General features: G+C 40.5%; 1 protein-coding gene across 1 annotated transcript; it reads right to left on the bottom strand.

The window, feature by feature from the left end:
• Positions 1–16: 16 nt before the first annotated feature.
• Positions 17–9,358, bottom strand: YARS2 (tyrosyl-tRNA synthetase 2). Its single transcript, XM_079936401.1, has 5 exons — positions 7,764–9,358; positions 6,748–6,915; positions 1,268–1,423; positions 787–957; positions 17–182 (listed from the first exon to the last, which is right to left on the bottom strand). Exons 1-5 carry the CDS (start codon positions 8,543–8,545, stop codon positions 23–25), a joined length of 1,437 nt encoding a protein of 478 aa, XP_079792527.1. The 5' UTR covers positions 8,546–9,358; the 3' UTR covers positions 17–22.
• Positions 9,359–23,826: the final 14,468 nt, after the last annotated feature.

The raw sequence follows: 23,826 nt of genomic DNA, 5'->3' as shown, positions 1-23,826 counted from the left end.
GAACCACTGGAAGGAGTTTTCATCATAGCTGAAGCCATTTTATAATGTAGAAGTTCCTTTTTCCTATTTTAAGTAACGAAAGCCCATTCTTAAGAATATGTTGTCCAACAACTAAAACACTCTCAGGATTTGTTACTTGTCTGTGATTTATACTGACTCCACCTTCTGTTATCATCCGATACCTGAAAAATAAAAATGTTATTAGATAAATCTAATCACTGTTGACCGCTCCCAATAATACAGATACATCATTATTTCATTTAATTTCAAAGGCTCTCCTATTGAAACCATTTAGCACTAAATTGTTATCTTCATGTTTATTAGATTCTGCCTCCCCTTTAACGTTCTAAAGGAGAAATTCAACTAATATTTTAAATAGGTTGGGCAACCCCACTACTCCCCAGAATAAAGAGGATACAGACTGAATGTGAGAGGGGTGTGTGAATCTGTTTACTTAGGGCCTCTGTTCCTGTGATCTTCTCAAATTGTGACAATCCCTAAGCTGACTGATCCCAGTGTATTTATACAATAGTGGTCACTTAAACGTAAGCCTTTTCCAATGCTGGAGAAAAAACTGACCAGGTTAGACTAATTAGAGAGAGTATAGTAATACTAGATTTTAAAGAAAATTTAAGGTATTTTCAGCAGTAAGTACTCAGTTTTCACTTGATTCTCAGACTAACTTAACTTCTACAAGGAATGAGATGCCATTATCAGGAAAAACACCACCTCTAGAAACACAGGTTGTGAATTATAACTGTGAACCTAAAAGTTAAACAATCTTACCCTCGGGGACCACCTGGAATGGCATTTGCTTTGCGGCACGTATCTAGGACACTTGTTCCAGGGTCAAGAACTAATTCAGAAAATGAAGCTTCTTTAAACAATTCTTTTAACTCTTGATCAGACATGACCTCCAGTGCCTCTATGCTGCTATGATAAAGGGCTTGTGTACACCTGAAAAACACATTTTGAGAGCCACATCATGTTGAGTGCTTACTTAGACATGTGTTCTAACACCCAAAAACCAGTTATGAAGTACCCATTATGTTCCAGATGGAAAGTTCTTCAAACAGCAACATTGATCTTGTATAATTTATAAGCTTAGTTCAGGATAATCTTTCTTTCTAGTAAATGTAGGCTAGTACTTTAAAGCAGTTAACGCTGACAGTCCTTGTTAGTGGTAAAAGATGACTAAAACATTGGCTCCAAATGTCCTCCAGTCTCTTAACTAATTAATCAAGTGTTCATTATTCTAAGAGGCCACCTTTTAGCAGAGTCCAGCCCTTCTTGTCCATGAACAAGCTTTGTTACTTCTGTAGCAAGTCGTTTCTGAGGACCCCGCTTTTCTGGCTCTTTGACATGCAGCTGCATTATGTGGTCAATCTCTGGAAGGGGCAGAAAAGTGAAGAGCTTCAGGTACCTTTGGGACAAAAAAAAAAAAAATCCCGTTAGATTTATATAACATACCTAATTTTTATCTCCAGCTCCCTTACCCTTTAAAGAACATCCTGCTTACTTTAGAACTTATTTTTAATTATGAAATATAACATACAGAAATGTACTGAAAATGACAATAATACACACACCACCCTGACTGAAGATGTTACTATTTTGCCATCTTTGTTTCAAATCCTTCCTTTTTAAAAAAGTCATAAAATAGTATAGATATAGATGAGGGCCCCATCCACCTCAGATATATTCTCTTTCTTGCCCCAGAGACAACCACTAATCTAAATTTGTAGGCATCCTTCCCAAGCATGTTTTTATATTTTTGTTTTCTGTGTATGTACTCATAAATAAAAACTGTAATTTAAAAACTGACAAATATTTTATATGTATCAACTTTTAAAATCTTATCTTTGGTGAAAAGCACAGAGAAATACACAAACAACAGACATAGTTTAATGAATCATAAAGCAAATAGCTGTGTAACTATCACCTGTCTAGGTATACAACACTGCTCCTACCCAAATCCCCTCACCCCTCCAAGGTAACCGCTCTTTGGACTTTTCATGGTAATTACTTCCTTGTTTTTATATTTTTACCATCTCAATATGCCTCCCTAAACAGCATCACTTAGTTTTGCCTCTTTTTAGACTTTATATAAACAGAATCATACAGAATATATATCTTTTGGTTACTCTGGCACACCATTATGTTGGTGATTCACCCATGTTGCTGTGTGTACAGCTGCTGAGTACACATTCCATGTTATGAATGCTTCGTAATGTATTTATTCTAGTGTGGATATTTGTGTTGTTCCTACTCTTGGACAGTGGTTGATGGTGTGCACATGTGCACTCATCCGTTAGGGATGTGCCCAGGGGGAGGGACTGCTGATCACAAGTCATGAGTATGTGACCTGAGTAGGCAGAGCCACATATTTTTCCAAGTGGTTCTATACCTGTAATGTAAGTGCTTGACATTAAGCTTTTGATTGCTTAATGCCAAGGTATCCATTTCAAAGACATCGATCTCGAATAAGCATACTGCCAAATGTATGACACAGCTAGTACCAAACCAACCAGATAAGGAACCAGGCTGCCGCCACTCATGAAAGTCCCCTTTCAGAAAGCCCTGGGTAGCCGAGATAACTGACTGCTTGAGTGACCCCTCTTCACCTTTCCCACTCCCTAATTCTCACTCTATGTTTTAAATTAGCCAGTGAAGAGTGAACCTGCGAAATCCTAGGCACCCCAATAAGGACAGAGCTCCGGGCCCATGCTCCCTCCTTCCCCATCCCTGACTCACTGTGTGGCCCCTGTAGTGCCATGTGCCCTCCAGAAACTGTAAGTAACAAATCTTTTTTTAAAGTTCCCTGATGATTATTGCTGAGCTGTCTCTTACAATCATAAGGACCACAGCACTGGTCCAGCCACAAGGTTGGCTCTGGCCCAGGAAATGTCTGTGAGGGCTCCTACACAGTATGGACCGAGGTGAGCACCCCCAGGCATTTCTAGCTCATGGTATCACTACCAACAGGCTGAGGCCCACACAACAACTGGCAATGGCATAGTCGGCAGGCCTGCATGATTGCCCTTTAGCTTTGACTAGTTTACTAACTGGCTAACCCAGGTGGGCAACACCATTTGGGAGGACAGCAATGCATGCTGGAGGTCTATCATTCTATGCCTTTTGCATATTGCCTCTGCTGTGCTGCCAGCGGTATCCATCCCCAAACGTCACTGCTGCCATAATTCAATGATCTCCGCAGAGCAGTGTGATCAGTGATCAAGGCCATATGGTCTAATGAGATGATCAGACCACAAATTATACAGACATTGATTGAGTACTAATGTACATGAAGGTCCTCCACATCTCAAGGCCAAGGAAAGCTAATGAGGGTGGAATGGACCCCAAGGCTATTATCACTGCCCAAGCTGAGGCTCTGAGCTAAAGGCAAGAGGAAAGAATAATTCCCACAGGTAAGAAGGAGGGAGGCCTCCCCCTGGGACTGGTGGGTCATAATGGGATTACACTTCCTAACCTGGATGAATGGAACAGCCTTGTATCAGGAAACTATTGGCAGAGCAAAAGGGGAAATACAGTCGAGGCTTGCTGTCACTCTCTGTCCCCCAAACTCGATGGGATATCGTGGGTCCAGTACCTGGTATGATGTTGCTAAACAATGGACAAATATAAATGTCCTGAACATCTTGTGCCAATGCCTCGTAAGACCCCTGAGGAGGTACACCAGCTCCTTGATAATACAGAACCCCTATGGATGCTTAGAGTCGCTGAGTACCAACATTCCAAGGCTCACAGTGAATGGAAAACATGAGATTAGGCCTGTCTCCTGCCGTGCAAAAGTGGCACGGTCCAGTGGGTTTATCACTTCTATGACCAGACTCACTCAAGTGACCCCCTCTTCATTCTAACCCTGAAGAAGTCCCATTTGACCCTGAGTCCAGAGAATTCTTTTTACAAAGTGCTCCCTCTAATCACGGGGTAGTGCTCCTACATCTTACTGGGACTGTCAAAACCATTCAAAAGGCACTGGAGAGCACTGACAGTGTTCCTATACATGGAGGAAATTACTCATTAAACCACCACTGTACTCAGATATAACAGGTACCAGGCCTTTTCATGTTCTGGAGGCAACGCCCTCACCGCTCACTAATTCTTTGCCACAATCACAATCACATGCAAGTCTGCCACCTTCCACTGGGGCGAGGCACAACAATGTGTTTTGGAAGCTGCCCAGCAGGCAGTCCAAGGAGCCCTACCTTTAGTCCCACCTGGCTCCACATTCCAAGTCAGTGACCATATCTGACTATGCCCCCTTGCAGTCTCTGGACCAAACATAAGTCTACCTGATTTCCTATGGGCTTTAGGATTAAGTGCCTAACCCCAAAGGATTCTACAGGGTTCTTTTAGAAACTGAGGCCCTAACTGGCCCCCAATCAATACTACTCCCTAACGCCCTGGGTTAGAGATGCCTCTGGCAGAAGCTTAACACCACAACTGATGCCTCCTTGGTAAAATGAAAATGGTACCTTCAGGAGACGGCTAACCTTGATGTCAAAGCCTTTAAATATTACAGGAGGGGGCTTCCCTGGTGGCACAGTGGTTAAGAATCCACCTGCCAATGCAGGGCACACGGGTTTGAGCCCTGGTCCGGGAAGATCCCACATGCCAGGGAGCAGCTAAGCCTGTGCACCACAACTACTGAGACTGCGCTCTAGAGCCCGGGAGCCACAACTACTGAGCCCACGTGCCACAACTACTGAAGCCCATGCGCCTAGAGCCCGTGCTCCACAACAAGAGAAGCCACCACAATGAGAAGCCCATGCACTGCAACGAAGAGTATCCCCCGCTCGCCACAACTACAGAAAGCCCATGCACAGCAACAAAGACCCAACACAGCCAAAAATAAATAAATAAATAAAAGTAGGGAAAACTATATTATGATTCAGAGTTATAATTATATATCTGAAAAATCAAAAAAAAATTATAGGAGGGTGTAGCTTCCCTCATGATCAGCTCCTTCCTCTTCCTCTGGCTGCTTGGGGAGCCCATTGGAACCAACTGTCTGAGACGGACAGGGAATCCATATTCTTCACCAATGGCAGCACCACCATGTATGCACTGCAGCTTGCTGGAGAGCTGTAGCATTCCCCCGGTCTCAGGCACCTCTCTAATTGAAGAAGGCAGTCCCGGCTCAGCCCCATTGGCAGAACTTGTTGCTGTTCACTTAGCCCTTAGGGAGCCATAAAGAGGCCTCTGGCAGATCCACATTTTCACAGACTCCTGGGTTATTGCTAATGGCCTCGCGGTTTCGTCTGGCCAATGGCTAAGGGACAATTTTCTCATATAAGACAAGCCCATTTGGCCCAGACATGGAAGGAGTCCCCAATTCCTATCATTGTTAAGTCTTATGTTTCCGCTCAGACTACCTGCTCTATGCTGGAAGCCATTTTCAACAGTACTGCAGATTCCCTCACTAAGCCACCACACTGCCCAGCACAGACCCTTCCTACCAGCTTGAAAAATGGGCCCACACAACCTTGGGTCACCAAGGAATTAATGCCTTAACAGTTTGGGCTTAATTGAGGGGACTTCCCATCTCCTCAGCAGCAGCCAAAGTTGTGATGGACGACTATTCTCTGCTCCCAAACCAAACAATGGAGGATATCCAGATGGGGACATATTCCCTGGGGAGACCAACCATGCTCCCACTGGCAGGCTGATTTCACTGGCCACTGCCCCCTTCTCCTGGGGCCTCCAGATACGCCTTCACAGTCATTAATACTTACACGGGACTCCTTTGGGCAACTCCCAAATCTCTTTCCTCACTAAATTTATTCTCGTTCCCTTTGGATCGCCAGACATTACTGACTCTGACCCACTTTACCTCTCCAGAGATTAAACAAAGGGCTCTCCAACATAATATTCTTTGGAATTTCCATCTAGGCTATAGCCCCAGGCAGCTGGCCTCACTGAGCATCACTGGCCTCCTTAAAGAGACACTCCTGAAATTAGTTTCAGGCAAGTGGTCCCCCAAATGGACTGAACTCTCGCTCCAGGCCCTCATCTTGTTTAATTCTTGCCTCCTGGGCCTTCCTACTCTATATACCAACTGTTATGCACACATCCAAATCCCACTTTTGGTCACCTCTGGCAATCCTCAAGCGTTTACCCTCCAAGAGAACTCTCCATTCATGTAGCGTTCTTTATTTTTGCTCAATAGTGGTTTTCAATGTTCTGCAGGCAAGTATTATACATTTAAAAATTTTTAAGAATTACTCCTAAGTTATTTTGATGATAGTTATGTCAAATGATATTTTTTTGAAAAATTCACTCCTTTGTTGCAGGTGTATTTCTCATTAATTTATATTCTTCTAAGAGTTTAAGATATTGTGAATTAATAAGAAAATCACTTTAAAAAAGGACCTTCAAAAGGATCTTCTTTTATGTTAAAGAAAAGGAACTTTAGAGACAAAGGTGAAATAAAAGTCAAGATGAAAGGAGTAAAAAACTAGAATATGCAAGCAATAATGTCCTAAGAACCTGCTAGATGTAGATCACAAACTTGGCTCTAAGTTTTCTAGCACCCACAGTGGTTTTCTGCTTTAACCAACAAAAAGTGTTTAACTACAATGTTCTGTGATGTACTAGCCTTAAATAGAATCTACGTTAAAACAAAACAAAAAAACTATGAAGGGTACAGAGAGATTCAATGGCTAAAATTTATCATGAGTTTTAATGAACTTAATTTTTCTCAGCACACAATTAAGAACTCACCTTTCTACCAAATCATCTTGCTGCCTGACAAAAAATTGATACAATTCAAAAGGAGATGTCTTATCTCTATTTAGCCACACAGCATTGCCAGCAGACTTTCCCAGTTTTGCTCCAGTTGTACTTGTAATTAGAGGAACAGAGATTCCAAATACATCTTCTCCAGTCAACCTATGCATAAAGAAGAACTTTATTATGTGCTTTAAGCTCAAGTGGTGGTAGGTTCTGCTAATCATTCTCAGATTTCAGTCTGGTTTCTTGCTCTAAGAAAACCTCCTTGACCTCCTAAACCTGGATTCCTGTCCATCTTACTGCTTTCACAGCACTCTATTGTGACATTTGTCATTCTGAGCTGCAATTGAACCAGTGACTCTGGGCAAGCCAAGGGGAAGTGCTGCATAACTGGGGCCTAGACATTTTTAAAGGTTGGGTAGGAAGGGGAGAGAAAACTGGGTAAAGAGGAGTCAGGTAGAGACACTAAAAGAGGTGTCTTAAAGGGATTTTAAAAATCAGTAGCACATGAGCTAGTCCTGTAGTTCATCTCCCTCAAGAAAGTGCCACTGAAATCTACATTATTCGCCAAATATTTGGTGCTGAAAAAAATTTTTTTGAGATGCCAACCAATGACTAACACTTAGCTTCACGGAAGGTGCAGAGCAAAGCAGAGACTACTCAAAGAGGCCCAGTCACGTTCAGGTTATAAATGAAGACAATCTTTCAAATCAGAAACACAGAAAAAGCTTCTTAAAAGCAGCAAACACATACAATCCGAATCCTGACTAGGAGGGTCTATTTCCTGCAGAGCTCTATAATATGTCCCATACCTAATACCATTACTTCAGCCCTTTAGTTCTCATTAGCCAGTGATATTAAATTAATCCCATTACGGACCCTTAATGGAAATAGAACCAACAAGGGCAGGAACGAAGGGCGTCATTCCACAATGCTAACAATGCAACACAGGCTATTCGTGTGTAAATTATTTAGTCTAGGATTTCTCCAGGTCTAAAGGCGCTTACTTATGGATGAACTCGTATCCGGACATGATATTGCCCAGCTGATCAGATCCACCCAGCTGGACCCGGCATCTATAATGCTGGAACAGGTAGTAGAAATCATAGGCCTGGAGCACCTGGTATAGAAACTCGGCCAAACTCATGCCTTCGGAGCTCTTGAGCCGAGTCTGCACGCTCAGCCGGCTTAGCAGCGTGCCCATGCGGAAATGGCCGCCCACTGCCGCTAGGAAGTCCACCAGGTCCTGCTTCTGGTACCACGCCGAGTTGTCCAGCACGGTGAAGCTGCCCCAGGTCCGCCCATTAGCGAAGAGCTGCTGGTGATTAGCCGCCAAGGCTTTGAGCCCTTGGCGCAGGGCGCGCGCGTTGCTTTGCACGCGCTCTGCTTCCAGCGCCTCGCGCTCCTTGGTACGGCCACTTGGGTCTCCCAGGCGCGCCGTGGCGCCGCCCACCAGGGCGATCACGTTGTGGCCCGCTCGCTGGAAGTGAAACAGGCCCAACAGCGCCAGCAGATGCCCCACATGAAGCGAGTCGGCCGTGGGGTCGAAGCCACAGTAGATAGTCTGGGGAAAACTGCCCGCCGTGCCACGGTCGAAGAGCTCTGGGAGCTCTGTCTTCGTACCCCTCTCAGGGAAGAACTCCTTGAACAGACCCCGAGCCTTCTGCATCGCCAGCAACCCCTGAGCGCCCGAGTGGGCCTCACGCAGCCCCAGGGGTAAGACTCCTGAGAGGCCTGGGGTACCAAGCCCCTGGCCACGGGAAATGCACCGTAAGATGGGCGCCGCCATGTTAGCGGCGGCACGAAGGGAATGCTGGGATCTTAGAGGCCCACCACACCCCTCAGTGCCCGCCTCCTACAATTCCTACGGAATTTACTTGTGCTTTTTTTCTGCGCATGCCCACGTAGGGCGGGGCGGTTAGTTACGGAGCTCCGCAGCCTTGGAGTTCTGACTACCTGGGTGTAGTTACCGCTTAAAGTCTGGTCACCGTAAGTACACTAAAACTTAATTTCCTCATCCGTAACTTGGCTATGTTTATGATAATAGTTCCTATCTCAGATGAATGTTGTGAGAATTAAGAAGGCACCTGGCACATATTGAGCATTCTAAAATATTACCTTTTGTTTAAACTTTCACGTAAAAATAAGTTGTGTTGCGCAAGTTGTTTGAAATCTCAGTCCTATGCAAAAAATTGTTCACAGAAGTTGTGAGGGGTCAGGAATTGGTTTAACCTCATGGAGAGATACGCGGTTGGCGTCGAGACGCAATTTCGTAATACTGATTTCCAAATGGATGAGAACACCTCAGCCCCCAGTATTCATTAGCCTCTCCAGGAGGTGGCAGTCTTGTCCAAGCTATAACGAGATAAAATTCAATAAATGCAGAAAGCCCAGTTTTATTAATTTATTTCAATTACAGGTAACCAAGTGGGACACAGCTTTGGCATAAGTGGATTCAAATTAGTTATCACATTGGTACAGCAATAGCCAGGTGCTAACAGTTCTCCAAGCACTAGGGATGGGGGTCTGTCTGGCAGCTGGCTGGCAGGGATCCAACTCCAAAACTCCATTTTAAAGTCTCATTTCTGGAATCACTTGCAATGCCAACTGTCTTAGATAGAGTTTCCTGGGAAGGAGACTCGAGTGGGAGATTTGTGTGCAGAATTATTGGGGTGTGCCCTTGGAAACGACATCTGTACAGAAGTGATGGAAGCAGGGTTGGGCAGAGGGAGGGGTTGCTCTATGAACACTTTTGCAATAGAGGCTTCAGGCAACTCCATAGGGGGCTCTGGAGCTGGGATTTCCTTTCAGAGTCATCCTGATTAGAGGCAAGGGGGCATGCCTTTGTACCCTGTTATTGACCTGTCCTTAAATGTGGAATGCCCCGCTGTGAGTCATCGGCAACCAGTACTCTCAGCGGCTGGGAGATTAAGTGCATTGGTCCTGAAGCCGGCATCTGGGCCATGCTCCAAACTGTTCCCTAAAGGATCTTTTCCATTTCTTAACATTATAAAGTGACTTAACAGAATGAAATATTATTTTAAAAAATTAGTTTCTTTGTATATGTGATTATCAGTGAGTTTCTCATTGCCAAACAGTAACTTCAGTAGGAATTTTAGATACTTATTCATCAGGCTATGTATTTGTATCCCAAATCCCGTAATTTTTTTTCCCCAAAGCACATAAACTGAATGATTTAATTTAATATCAGCAAGAGCCAAACTGAATCTTGATAATGAAAATGAAGACACAGCAATATTTTCCTCCAGAAAATGAACATTTGAAGGAAGAAACATTTCTTTAAAAAAAAGTTTATTTGTAAAAGACAGCCTCTTGCAACAAGGTTTTGTATTTATATTTTCATTCTGTCAATTAAAGTGATATTTTAAACTGCATTGAATGTAATTCATTGAATGTCTATCATTATCTTCTTGCCTCAGTTTAAAAGATGCTAGATTAAAAAATATTTACAGTTCCTTCTGGTCCTGAAGGAACTAAGCAGGGCATGTTCTAACTCTCATGTTGCTATTCAAAATATCTTAAAATTTGCCATCATAACCAGTTTAGCTGCAGTCTTGTTTCACACCACTTTGATCAGGGACATATTTCAGTATGTGTAGCAGGAAATTCTCCTGAGCACACAGCAGATGGTGCTTCCTATTTAGTACCTAACACACAGGAAGATTTGAACATTTTCAAAGGAGTATCTTTCATTCTTGAGGTTTCTGGTTAATATGACAAGTAACTATCTGTGACTTTTACAGGTATGTTAGTAATTTTATACCAGAATCTATGACTTCATATTGTGGTTTAGTTACTTAGTCACTTCAGGAGATCATACTTCTTATAGAACTCTACCTGTTTCACCATACCTTGATTGCCTGTGCTTAATGGAGAAGAACTTCTGTGTACAATGAAAAATAGAAAAATTTTATCTGACATTAGAATTTATTATAAGGTCTTTATAGATTTGAGTTCTACTTGGTGTCTTCTTAAATTTAGTTGTATTTCATGAACCGGTAGTGAACTCTGGTACAGAAGGTAATATCAGAACAGGTGCTATGTGAGACTTGACAGTGGCTCAATAACAGCAAGTTATTTCCTTTTAATAATTTGTCTTGGTGTAATAGGAAGAGTGCAGCTTTGTCTAAAAAATGGAAGCAACTGAAGAAGGTGGGACTTTAAAATCTTTGGAATTATATACATGGCTGAAATTTTATGACGCTGGAACTTGATTTGAGCCTGGGGTAAGTAAAGGGGCACAAGTTGATTCTTGCTGGGTTTTTTGGCTTCAAAAGTGAATGAACAATGTTAAAATGTATTTTAGAAAATATGGTTTATCTCAACTCTGATAACTTGAGGTTAGCTAACCTTGAATTAGGGGGACATGTATTTCATAATTACTCTTTCCTGAAACAAAACACCATATAAATATTCATTTTGAAGGAATCTATATTTTATATGGTTTGATTTTCAAAATGTAAACAATTATAAATATAATAGCATTTAAAAAGCATAAAAAGAGTAAAGATTAATAGTGTTTTAACTGGCCTCTCACAAGTTATGCCCTACAGTTTAAAGTTAGGCACTCCTACTTAATTCTGAAGTGTTTATCTGTAACATGGTACATATTCAGACTATAGCAGAGATCTGCCTGGGGCTGAAATATGAGCTTATCTAAAGGTCACAGCAAAATGACAGCAGAAAGGAGGATGAGGAATTCTGATCATTATAATTACTATAAAATATTGTTCTTACTTGTGTTTCCTTTTTTCTCCTGGAGACTGCAAGTATACGTTTGTTCTGGAACATAAGTGGTACCATAGGATGCAGAAAGAAGTGGCTAGGAATAAGGAATAGAAATTGTATTTAGTGATGGCCTTCCTTCCAGATAAAGTATTTCCATGATATTTCTATTTCCTACTACCTGAGAAAAGAAAAAAATAATTTCTAAAGGCTGGTTTTGAGCCTTTGTATAATAATTAATGTCAGTCTGCCTCATAATTTCATCTTCTCTCATGGCTTCACTGTTGCAAATATTCTTGAAACACCATAAATCCTAAAGAATCCTCCCACCCTGTCCACCCTTACCTGTAAGCCAACCCTTCCCATTTCATTCCAAACAAATTCCTTCTAGGAAGTTTCCTTTGCATTAGGTGGGATGTTTTCACTATCCAAGTTTTCATGTCCCTAAAATATATTAAAATGTGAAATTAATATTGCTCACCCTTCTCACAAGAAAGTCCATTAAATTTGGTTAAAAGTATAAATTTATGCAGATCAAGTGCCTTGAAACCTAGTCTACATCCTTTTATTGAAGTGGCTCTGATGCTTTTTGAGTTGGTGGTCATCTTAACATCCAAACATTTTTCAGAAGAGATTAGTTCTTTGAAGCTGTTGGTTGCAGGAGCATATTAGACCAAAAAACAAACCCCCCAAAAACCTGTTACTAAATGTGAATTTTCTTTCTGTACTGGAGTTTAAAGGACACAAACAGGTGTTCATTCTTTGTTATGCTACTTTTGTAGTCAGTGGAATAACCTATAGGGTTCACAGTTGCTTTAAGTATATGCACCTGATCCCATACCGATGTGGCTGGATAATATTTTGAGACATTTATGTTTTTTTTTTTTTTAATCCTTCATTTTCCCCTTTCTATTCTATCCATTTAAGCTGACAGAAAGTTCCATGTGTCAGTGCCTGGGGGAAGTCAGGGAGGAATGCAGAATAAGTCTGGAATTTTTGTGGCTTTTATTTCCAAAAGTCAAAAACCTAGGGACAGGCTAAAGTTTGAGGAAATAAGCTTGGAGAAAGTGACAGGATTCTCCTTGTTAAGGAGGGCCCTAATCCTGGGCAGGAGAGCCTGGGTTGTTGGCCCTGTTTGCAAGAGGAGCTATGCAATGCTGCCTGGCCTCAAGGAGATGGTCCTGATGTACCTCAGGCCTGGGGTTCCTGGCCTCACCAAAGATGCCCCTGCTCCATTTGAGACAGGGTAGTGCCTCAGCACTAACTGGAGGCGTCAGAGAACTGCCGTGGGCTTGACCAACAAAGATGGCTAGAGTGATCAGAATAGGTTGGAGATTATTATTTCCTAGGACTCATGAAGGATGATCAAATTTTGATGAAAACCTGGAAGGGGAGAGAAAGAAGCCCAATGATGATGGAGAAGCGATTTTCCACCATTCTAGTTGTTAAGGACTCAGAAGTTTGTTCATTCACTTAACAAATTTTTATTAAAAGTATTCAATGAATCAGGCACTGTTCTAATGTCTCAGACACATTCAACCAAAGAAAGATCCCAGCCCTAGTGGAGATGAAATCGCTTATGAAGTTATGTTTCGCTGAGTGGTCCTATTCTTCACCAACTTCCTTTTTCTGACCCAGGGTCCTTTTCCACCCCTAGGCCTTGGAGCAGAGAGAGGGAATGACTCCAAGGTTATTGTTCCAGGAACATGCAAGTTAGGATGGGGCTATGGGAGAGAAGCATTGTGGAGAATATGACAAGAGAAGGACACCCCTTGTGGAAGAGTGATGTAGAGTTAAAGGGATCCTGGGCCAAAGAATTCAAACTGTTCTTCCCCTTTCGCTCTGCAGTTATGTCTTCCTTCAATATTGCAGCATTGAATTTTTTTTCCTAAAGTAACTCTTTCCCCAACACCTTCTTTTCTGCTCTGAGTTTGGTGATAGCTGGTGCAGTCCACACCAACATTTTGTTTCATAGGATCATGCTTCAGGGGTTATTGTCAAGCCACGGGAGCTACTTATTTGTTTGACAATGTGATGGAATCTTGGAGACACCAGTTTTGATTGTATTTTGAAAAGATTAGTGCAAAAAAATAATGTCTTCAGGCAAGATAATTTTTGAATTTTCCTATTTCTCAATTTACCTTAGTAATTTTCTGTCTCTTTGACATAGTGTACAAATGAGACAATCAACTCATCATTGTCTTTCCATCATGGCCAACTGAATTTATGTCTCCATGAGAGAAGAAGTAATACAATAAGCAATCAGTCTATGTTTTGTAGAGCATTTCCATTTTGATTCAATCTATTTTTGTATTTTTCTTTTTAGTGTCTTCCGTATAGGCTTTATGTGCTTCTGTGTAAGCACTATGGCCAATTATCGAATAAGAAGCAAGTCAAGAAACATCTTCTAACTATTCTATAATGAGAACAAATACCTTACATTTACTTGTCTCAAACAGAAAAGTCAAACATCACTTCCTTTATCCTCAGAACAACAGGAAAACGTGGTTCTGATTTGTGGTACAAAGGACTAGGAGCCATAGAACTGGGCAGTTGTCTCAGCTCAGCCTCCACTAGTTGTACTCCTTAGATAAGCCACTTAACACTATAGGCCTTAGTGTCCTCATTTTACAGATAAAAGGGCTAGAGTAGGTTATCTCTAAAATCCCATCCAGCTCTAAAATTATGAGATGCCTGTTTGCTATTAGATTAGTCAAAGTTCTAGTTTATTGTTTCTTAACTTTATCTTCATTATTTAAGCTGCCACACAAGAGAGGACGTCAAAAGTGTGTTCACCTATCTCCTCCCCTATTGATTTACTGAAGGAGTAGAAGCAAGTTTAAGTCAATGTCTACACGGCTGTAATTAGAGTCAAATTGTTTTATGATAACATTTGAAAAATGAAGATTTAGAAAGTGACAATTAACCAATGAAACATGGATCATATTTGCAGAAATGTTTAGTTTTAGTCCACAGTGATCTCATTCAGAGCTGTCCATGGATGAGAAATCAAACTGGAAGGGTCTCACTAACAGAGAAGGCAAATGAGAATGACTCCTCTATATGCTCAGAGCTATTTTTTCTGAAACCAGAGGAAATCTTGAGTACCCATGCCCCTCTTCATTATGCATTTTATGAAACTTTTCTCCAAGCATGGAGTTTAAGGAAGATTTAAGGTAGCGGGAATCAGGGACACTTTTGTTGGTGTCAGATTGTGACCAAATACATACACTAATTGAGACACCTTCCCTATGAACTCCTAATTATTACTTTATACTACACACTTGAGAATGCATCCTGTAAGTAGGTGACCATAAGCCCTGGTTTAGAGGCCTCTTGTCTCAGCCTAATTCTTTCTCTTTCTCTCTCTTTCTTATTGAAGTACAATTGACCTACAACACTGTGTTAGTTCCTGGTGCACAACATAGTGATTTGATATGTCTATACATTTCAAAATTATCACCACAATAAGTCTAGTTACCATTTGTTACCATACAAAGTTATTACAACATTATTGACTATATTCCTCACACTGTACGTTTCATCCCTGTGACTCATTTATTTTGTAAATGGAATTTTGCACCTCTTAATTTCCCTCACCTGTTTCATTCATCCCCCACTCCCCTCTCCTCTGCCAACTACTTGTTTGTTTTCTATGTGAGTCTGTTTCTGTTTGTTATATTTGTTCCCTTGTTTTTTTAGATTCCACATAAAAGTGAAATCATATGGTATTTGTCTTTGTCTGATTTATTTCACTTAGCATAATACCTTCTAGGTCCATCCATGTTGTTGCAAATGGCAAGATTTTATTCTTTTTTAAGATTCCATCACACACACACACACACACACATACACACACACACACACACACACACATTCCACAGTTTCTTTATCCATTCATCTATCAATGTGTACTTAGGTTGCTTCCAAATGTTGGCTATTGTAAATAGTGCTGCAATGAACATAGGGGTGGGTATATCTTTTTGAATTACTGTTTTCCTTTTATTCGGAAAAATACCCAGGAGTGGAATTCTTGGATCATATGATAGTACAATTTTAAATTTTTTTAGAAACTTCCATGCTGTTTTCCATAGTGGTTGCACCAACTTACATTCCCACCAACAGTGTACAAGTGTTCCTTTTTCTCCACATCCTCACCAACACTTGTTATTTCTTGTCTTTTGGATAATAGCCATTCTGACAGATGTGAGGTGATATCTCACTGTGGTTTTGTTTTGCATTTCCCTGATGATTAGTGATGTTGAGCATCTTTTCATGTGTTTACTGGCCATCTGTATGTTTTCTTTGAAAAAATGTCTATTCATGTCCTTTTCCCATTTTTTAATCAAGTTTTTTTTTAATGTTGAGTTGTATAATTTTGGATATTAACCTCTTATCAGATATATGGTTTGCAAATATCTTCTCCCATTTAGTAGGCAGCCTTTTAATTTAGTTTCCTTTACTGTGCAAAAGCTTTTTAGTTTGATTTAGTCCCATTTGTTTATTTGTGCTTTTGTTTCCCTTGCCTGAGGAGACATTTCCAAAAAATCATCACCAAGATCAATGTCAGGGAGCTTACAGCCTATGTTTTCTTCCAGGAGTTTTATGGTTTCAGGTTTTACATTAAGTCTTTAATCCACTTTAAGTGTGTTTTTCTGCATGGTGGGAGAGAGTAGTCAATTTGATTCTTTTGCATGTAGATGTCCAGTTTTCACAACCCCATTTATTGAAGAAGCTGTCTTTTCTGCATTGTATTTTCTTGCCTCCTTTGATGTAGGTTAATTGCCAGTCTAAGTGTGGGTTCATTTCTGGGCTCTCTATTCTTTTCCATTGATCTATGTGTCTGTTTTTGTGCCAGGATCATACTGTTTTGATTACTGTAGCTTTGTAGAATAGTTTGAAGTCAAGGAGCATGATACCTCCAGCTTTGTTCTTCTTTCTCTATATTGTTTTGACTACTGGGGGTCTTTTGTGTTTCCATACAAATTTCAGGATTATTTGTTCTAGTTCTGTGAAAAATGCCATTGGTATTTTGATAGGGATGTCATTGAATCTGTAGATTGCCTTGAGTAGTAGGGTCATTTTAACTCTATTAATTATTCCAAATCCATGAGCACAGTTTATCTTTCCATTTCTTTGTGTCATCTTCAACTTCTTTTCTCAATGTCTTATATGATTTATTCCTAAGTATTTTATTCTTTTCAATGCAATTATAACTGGAATTGTTTTGTAAATGAGTCTTTCTGTACTTCCTAGACCTGGATGTCTGTTTCCTTTCCCAGGTTAAGTAAGTTTTCAGCTAATATTTCTTAAAGTAAGTTATCTGCCCCTTTTTCTCTTCTCCTTCTGACCCTTACAATGTGAATATTAGTATGCTTGATGTTGTCCCAGAGGTCTCTTAAACTGTCCTTATTTTTTTTTATTTTTTATTTTTTTGCGTTATGCGGGCCTCTCACTGCTGTGGCCTCTCCCGTTGCGGAGCACAGGCTCCAGACGCGCAGGCTCAGTGGCCATGGCTCACGGGCCCAGCCGCTCCACGGCATGTGGGATCTTCCCGGACCGGGGCACGAACCCGTGTCCCCTGCATCGGCAGGTGGACCCCCAACCACCGCGCCACCAGGGAAGCCCCATGTTCTTATTTTTTAAAAAATCTTTTTTAGTTTTTCTCATCAGCTTGGATGAGTTCCACAACTCTGTCTTCCAGTTTGCTGATCTGTTCCTCTGTATCATCTAATCAACTATCATCTAATCCTTTTTCAAATTATTCCCTCTGTGCTGGGTCTTGAGTGTGTGAGAATTTCATGTGAGGTTTTGTGTGTGCCTTTAAGAGTGGAGTCTCTGATAGCACAGGGAACTCTACTCAATACTCTGTAATGGCCTATGTGGGAAAAGAATCTAAAAAAAAGGAAAAAGAGAGAGAGTGGATATATGTGTATGTGCAACTGGTTCACTTTGCTGTACACCTGAAACTAACACAACATTGTAAATCAACTATACTCCAATAAAAATTGAAAAAAAATGGAGTCTCTGTTTTCTATAGCCCTCCAGCTCTCCTGTATCTAGCGCCCCCCACCCCACCTTCCAGCCTTCAAAGCCAGCTTTCCCAGGGGGCTCATCCTCCTGGTGCAAAACCCCCAGGTTGGGGAGCCTGATATGGAGTCTGAACCCCTTGCACCTTAGGGAGAACGTAGGCACTTGTGATTATCCTCTCGTTTGTAAGTCACTTACTCTGAGGGTGTGGGTCTTAACTATACCATGTCTCTGCCCTTCCTACCTGTCTTGTTGTGGTTCCTTCTTTATGTGTTTAGGTGTGGAAATTTTGTTCCTGCTAGTCTTTAGGTTGTTCTCATTGATACTTGCTCTGTAAATAGTTGTAATTTTGGGGTGCCCATAGGAGGAGGTCTTCCTACTCTGCCATCTTGGCCACCTCAGACTAATTCTTAATATGTCCCTTTTACTCTCAAAAGTGTGCTGTTTTGACAATAAATTATATGGTATTTCTATCTAAAGTTTCTACCCTGGAAAACAGTTAATCCAAATTTATTTTATTAGTTAGGAGTTTTTAATATATTTTTTGGAGGATTCTTGGATATGAATTTATTCTCCATATTAATATGAGTTTTTAATAGTCAAAATAGTAGGGTGGGGCTTCCCTGGTGGCGCAGTGGTTGAGAGTCCGCCTGCCGATGCAGGGGACACGGGTTCGTGCCCCGGTCCAGGAAGATCCCACATGCCGCAGAGCGGCTGGGCCCGTGAGCCATGGCCGCTGAACCTGCGTGTCCAGAGCCTGTGCTCCACAACGGGAGAGGCCACAACAGTGAGAGGCCCACATACCACAAAAAAAAAAAAAAAATGGTAGGGTGAATGGGCATACAGAACTGGTTAGTAGGTTAGTCCTACAGTACTGAAATGGCAACATGTATAAAGAATAATGAGGGACTTCCCTGGCAGTCCAGTGACTAAGACTCTGTGCTCCCAACAGGGGACCAGGGTTCAATCCCTGGTCAGGGAACTAGATCCCACAGACTGCAACTAAGAGTTTGCATGCCACAACTAAAAAAAGGTCCCACATGCTGCAAAGAAGATCCCACATATGGCCATGAAGATCCCACGTGCCACAACTAAGATCTGGCAAGGCCAAATAAATAAATTAAATAAATAAATAAATAAATATTAAAGAATAATGGAATGTTTATGTATTTTGGTCTTGATCATATGGAATACAGGAGGATGGGCACAAGGATTGAATCAGGTTATTATTTTAATAGTGAACTGTTGGGAGAAAATGAAATATCTAAAGATAGAGGACTGATTAATTATATTAATTATATTACAGCATAAACCCTACTGGTATGTTTTGTAGCCACTAAAATTATGGTTATAAAATATTAAGTAAAATCAGAAACAAAAGTATACCTATTTTGGGACTTCCCTGGAGGTCCAGTGGTTAAGACTCTGCGCTTCCTCTGCAGGGGGCATGGGTTTGATCCTTTGTCGGGGAACTAAGATCCTGCACGCCATGCGTACTGCAAACAAAAAAAAAGTATACATATTTCATATTAAGGTGGGAAAGAATTCTCTAAGATTAAAAATAATGGTGGGAACATACATGAAGAGATTAAGAATTTATGTTTGTAAAAAAATACAATGATAAAAATAAAAATATAATGCATACAAGAAACATCTAACTTATTAAACATATCTCAGATATGTAAAGAGTGCTTAGTAATTAATGAGAAGAAGGCTAATACTCTAATAGGTAAATGAATAAGGAAATCACAGCACACATACACAGAAAGCCCAGTGGCCAATAAAATAATTTTAGAAAATGCTCAGGCTCACCAGTTATTAAAGAACTGTAGTTTAAAGCCATATTTTCCTCATATAAAATGTTTTGGTGTTTGAAGTGACTGACTGACTTATAAGGCAGCAGGAGTTGATCTTATAAAACTAAAGATATAGAAGATTTAAAGCATATCTCTATATAAATAAGCCTACAGTACTACTCAGATGAGCGATTGGGCAGCCTTGCGAGCACAGAGTAAAAGATCCACAAGGAGAGCCTTGGTAATGCTCACTCAGCCACTGTCCAGGGAAGACAGGGAGGTATAGCCTTCTGACTTGGAATACATCCATGATGATGACTGGCAAGTTGATCCATAATGTAGAGTTAGGTAAAAGGGGCAGGAATAATAATAATGATATACCAATAATAACAACAAACATTGAATGATATGTACTAGGCCTTGTGGTAAGTGCTTTACATGCATTTTTTAATTCTCACCAAAAACTCTTGAGAGAAATTTCATTATTTGTATTTAGTTCACAGATGAAGAGACATCAGTACTTGAATCCAGATCTTTCTGACAACAAAGAACATATAAGATTTTTAAGTAGTTTTTCACTCAAGAGATATGTATTAGACCTGTATTAGGTTCATGAGAACTTAACAGAGGGGAAGACAGATGACTCTTGTCCTTATAGAGCTTTAATTCATAAAAAAGTCTTTAATCCATTTTAAGTTGATTTTTGTGTATGGTGTAAGATAGTGGTCCAGTTTAGTTCCTGTGCATGTGGCTGTCCAGTTTTCCAATACCATTTATTAAAGAGATTATCCTTTCCCCATTGTCTATTCTTTGAAGCCATCTTTCTGATGCTGTTTCTGCTGGCAAACAAGCCATGGAAATGTGTCAAGAGGTGAAAAGCGTGACTGTAGGGGCCAGACTCAGTGTTCTGGTGTCTAGTGCTGAGAGGCAGTTATGGAAGTAGTAGAAGCAGCTATGGTTTGCTAGTTCCAGCTTTCTGATCCCCCTATTACTGAACCACAGAAGCTCCAGTGGCAGCCCCTTTACTCCTACCTCTTTGTTCCTTCCAACAGTCATGATTCCTTATTAAATCCCTTGTCTTAAATACCTGGAGTTGTTTGTTTCCTGCACTGAATATTGACTGACATCTCAATTCTCATTTGACTCACTTCACTCTCCTGGTTCTAGTTTCATGCTCCCTAAGCAGCCATCCTATCATGATTTGATAGGCAGTCTGTGTAATGGCTAAGTCTAACCTCTGGAATCAGATTTGGGATCAGATCTTCTACAATGATCATAGGCAAGTCACTTAACCTTTAGAAGTCTCAGTTTCCTTACTGTAAAATATTAATAGTGATGCTAATGTACCTCACAGGGTTGTCACGGAGATTAAATGCCACCTTGTATAAGTGCTTTGTACATAATAAAAGTTGATAAATGACAGTTGTGTTATTCCTATAGTTATTGTTATTGATATTACTAATATGTGTCTGACTTTCACACACTTTCTTTGGACTCTCAAAGCAGAGGACAGGCCCTCATGACCTAATCAAAGCCCTGTTCTTAGACATCACTGTTACTATATATCTGTAAGATGATATATTTTGTAGTCGTTAAAATAATTTTTAGAACAATTTTCCACAACATACATAATGGGTGACATTCACATGCATGAAAACCACATGACCTTTGCTTTTACCTCTCATTCCAGAAAGCATGTTAGAATTCACCATGAGCAAAAATGACATTGTTATTGCAATACATCTATGTATGTATTTGTAATTTCTGCTATAATTTGTTAAATAAAAGCAAAATGATTCACAAACTTTTATACATTTCCATTTTCTCACTGCTCAACTGGTGATGATATTTTCTCAACTTTCCTGAATAATTTTCTCTCTTTACCTGGTGACAACTGCTGTTCTCTGGTTGGACCCCCCTCACTATGCTGTGGACTGGAAAATGTATACAGGCAGAAAGCAGAGGTGATTGTAGGGCTTGCTTCATTTTATTCTCTTCTCTCAGTGATCAAAGTCCTGGAGTGTCTGTTGTCTCAGGTCTAAAGCCAGTTGTTTCACATTTTTGTTTAGTTTTCTAGTTGTTTACAGTGGAAAGACAAGTCTGCTACCAGTTGCTTCATCTTGGTGGAAGTAGAAGTGCCTCTATAAATATTTTTGATTGAATCATAAAATGTGAGAGGAATTATTAGAACATAATCTCTGTTCTACCAAATTTCTTTTGTGGCTCCTCAGGCACTGAAGATGGCTCTTCCTTTGAGTCTAAAATGTCAAGATTATAATTCTTTTCCCTTTGATCTTTTCCCTGCAGGTCTTGGATCCCAAATCACCACCAGGATGACACTAAGTTTCTTAGGATAAAAAACAATTTTAAATTTACCACACATAGTAGTTTTTAATGGCATTTTAGTTTCTTAAGGCATACATGTAATCCTTCTTACTTCAAGCCTTAATTAACTTAATCCTTGATTTTTCTCATTCTTTTTTGACTTCTTTTGCTCACTCTTCTTATTAGCAGTCTACTTTTTTCTTTATTGGAGTATAATTGCTTTACAGTGGTGTGTTAGTTTCTGCTTTATAACAAAGTGAGTCAGCTATACATATATATATGTTCCCATATCTCCTCCCTCTTGCATTTCCCTCCCACCCTTCCTATCCCACCCCTCTAGGTGGTCACAAAGCACTGAGCTGATCTCCCTGTGCTATGTGGCTGCTTCCCACTAGCTATCTATTTTACATTTGGTAGTATATATAAGTCCATGCCACTCTTTCACTTCGTCCCAGCTTACCCTTCCCCCTCCCCATGTCCTCAAGTCCATTCTTTATGCCTGCATCTTTATTCCTGTCCTGCTCCTAGGTTCTTCATAACCTTTTTATTTATACATATTTTTAGATTCCATATATATGTATTAGCATACGTTATTTGTTTTCCTCTTTCTGACTTACTTCACTCTGTATGACTGACTCTAGGTCTATCCACCTCACTACAAATAACTCAATTTCATTTCCTTTTATGGCTGAGTAATATTCCATTGTATATATGTGCCACATCTTTATCCATTCCTCTGTCGATGGACACTTAGGTTGCTTCCATGTCCTGGCTATTGTGAATAGAGCTGCAGTGAACATTGTGGTACATGACTCTTTTTGAATTATGGTTTTTTCGGGGTATATGCCCAGTAGTGGGATTGCTGGGTCGTATGGTAGTTCTATTTTTAGTTTTTTAAGGAACTTCCACACTGTTCTCCATAGTGGCCGTATCAATTTACATTCCCACCAACAGTGCAAGAGCGTTCGCTTTTCTCCACACCCTCTCCAGCATTTATTGTTTGTAGATATTTTGATGATGGCCATTCTGACTGGTGTGAAGTGATACCTCATTGTAGTTTTGATTTTCATTTCTCTAATGATTAGTGACGTTGAGCATCCTTTCATGTGTTTGTTGGCCATCTGTATGTCTTATTTGCAGTCTTATTTTCTCTCAGGCAGTCTGTTTTCCATCACATTTTAACATTTAAAGACATGTATTTACATTGAATTTTGTTTTGACCACGCCCCATCGCTTGCAGAATCTTAGTTCCCTGACCAGGGATTGAACCCGGGCCCTTGGCAGTGAAAGCATGGAGTCCTAACCACTGGACAGCCAAGGAATTCCTGCACTTACATTGGTTTTACAAAATATTGTTCCCAGAAAAATGGACAGGATGCACATGCAAGCAAGAAGGGAATGATTTCTTTTAGACACCACTGGGATTCAGCACAAGATGGAAAGGACCTGGAAGCCATTCAAAGACTGGTTAAATTGCCAATTGGCTGGAACATTGGAAAGTAAATTGGGATTTCCCACATGTAAAAAATATTAAAGAGGCATGAATAGAAATAAGACATCAATTACTTTTCACTAGAAACATAACTATTATTTTTAATTTTTTCACTAGGAGAGAATTTTTTTTAAAAGAGTCATTTTAAACTTTATCCTCCTTCCCAAGCAGTGCAGACACTTGTGGATGGTTAACAAATGTCATTACCCCCAAATTTGGGATTTTGCCAATCAATTTTGACCTCTTCTGAAAAAATGGTTGGTGGAGTGTGTTACATTACTGTTCTACTTTCAAAATCTCCTCACTAGCTTGTTCGTTAAGTCTGTCTGTTTCATTTTGTACTTCATCAATACGTTCAATTGCTTCTTGCAGTTCTTTTTCTTCCTTCAGCAAGTTCAGAGAAGCAGACGTTTCCTCTGGCCTGGAGGCAGGAGTCAGTCTCGGTTTCTTTGCTTGGGGTGGAAGTGAAGACTGGTGTTTGGGGACCATGCTGAGAGAAAAGCCAAGAATCCACCCAAGGGAAGAGGCATGTACCAGGAACTCTGAGAATGAGAAAGGTAAATCCTTAATACATAATGAGACCTATGACCTCAGCCATTTGGCCATCATATCCCAGGATCAACATCAAAAGCCTATGGATCAGGGCTTCCCTGGTGGCACAGTGGTTGGGAGTCCGCCTGC

This window comes from Stenella coeruleoalba (assembly GCF_951394435.1).
Source record: "Stenella coeruleoalba genome assembly, chromosome: 11".
In the NCBI taxonomy this organism is placed as follows: Eukaryota; Metazoa; Chordata; class Mammalia; order Artiodactyla; family Delphinidae; genus Stenella; species Stenella coeruleoalba.
The sequence above is the reverse complement of the archived record's forward strand: the minus strand, read 5'-3'. Positions and strand labels throughout refer to the sequence as shown.

Excerpts from the sequence above, each read along its gene's own strand:
- YARS2 (XM_079936401.1), bottom strand. The coding sequence starts at position 8,545 with ATGGCGGCGCCCATCTTACGGTGCATTTCCCGTGGCCAGGGGCTTGGT. Across the intron at positions 1,424-6,747 it reads CAAGATGATTTGGTAGAAAG|GTACCTGAAGCTCTTCACTT; the intron begins GTGAGTTCTTAA and ends TTTGTCCCAAAG. Across the intron at positions 958-1,267 it reads GGGCTGGACTCTGCTAAAAG|GTGTACACAAGCCCTTTATC; the intron begins GTGGCCTCTTAG and ends TGTGTTTTTCAG.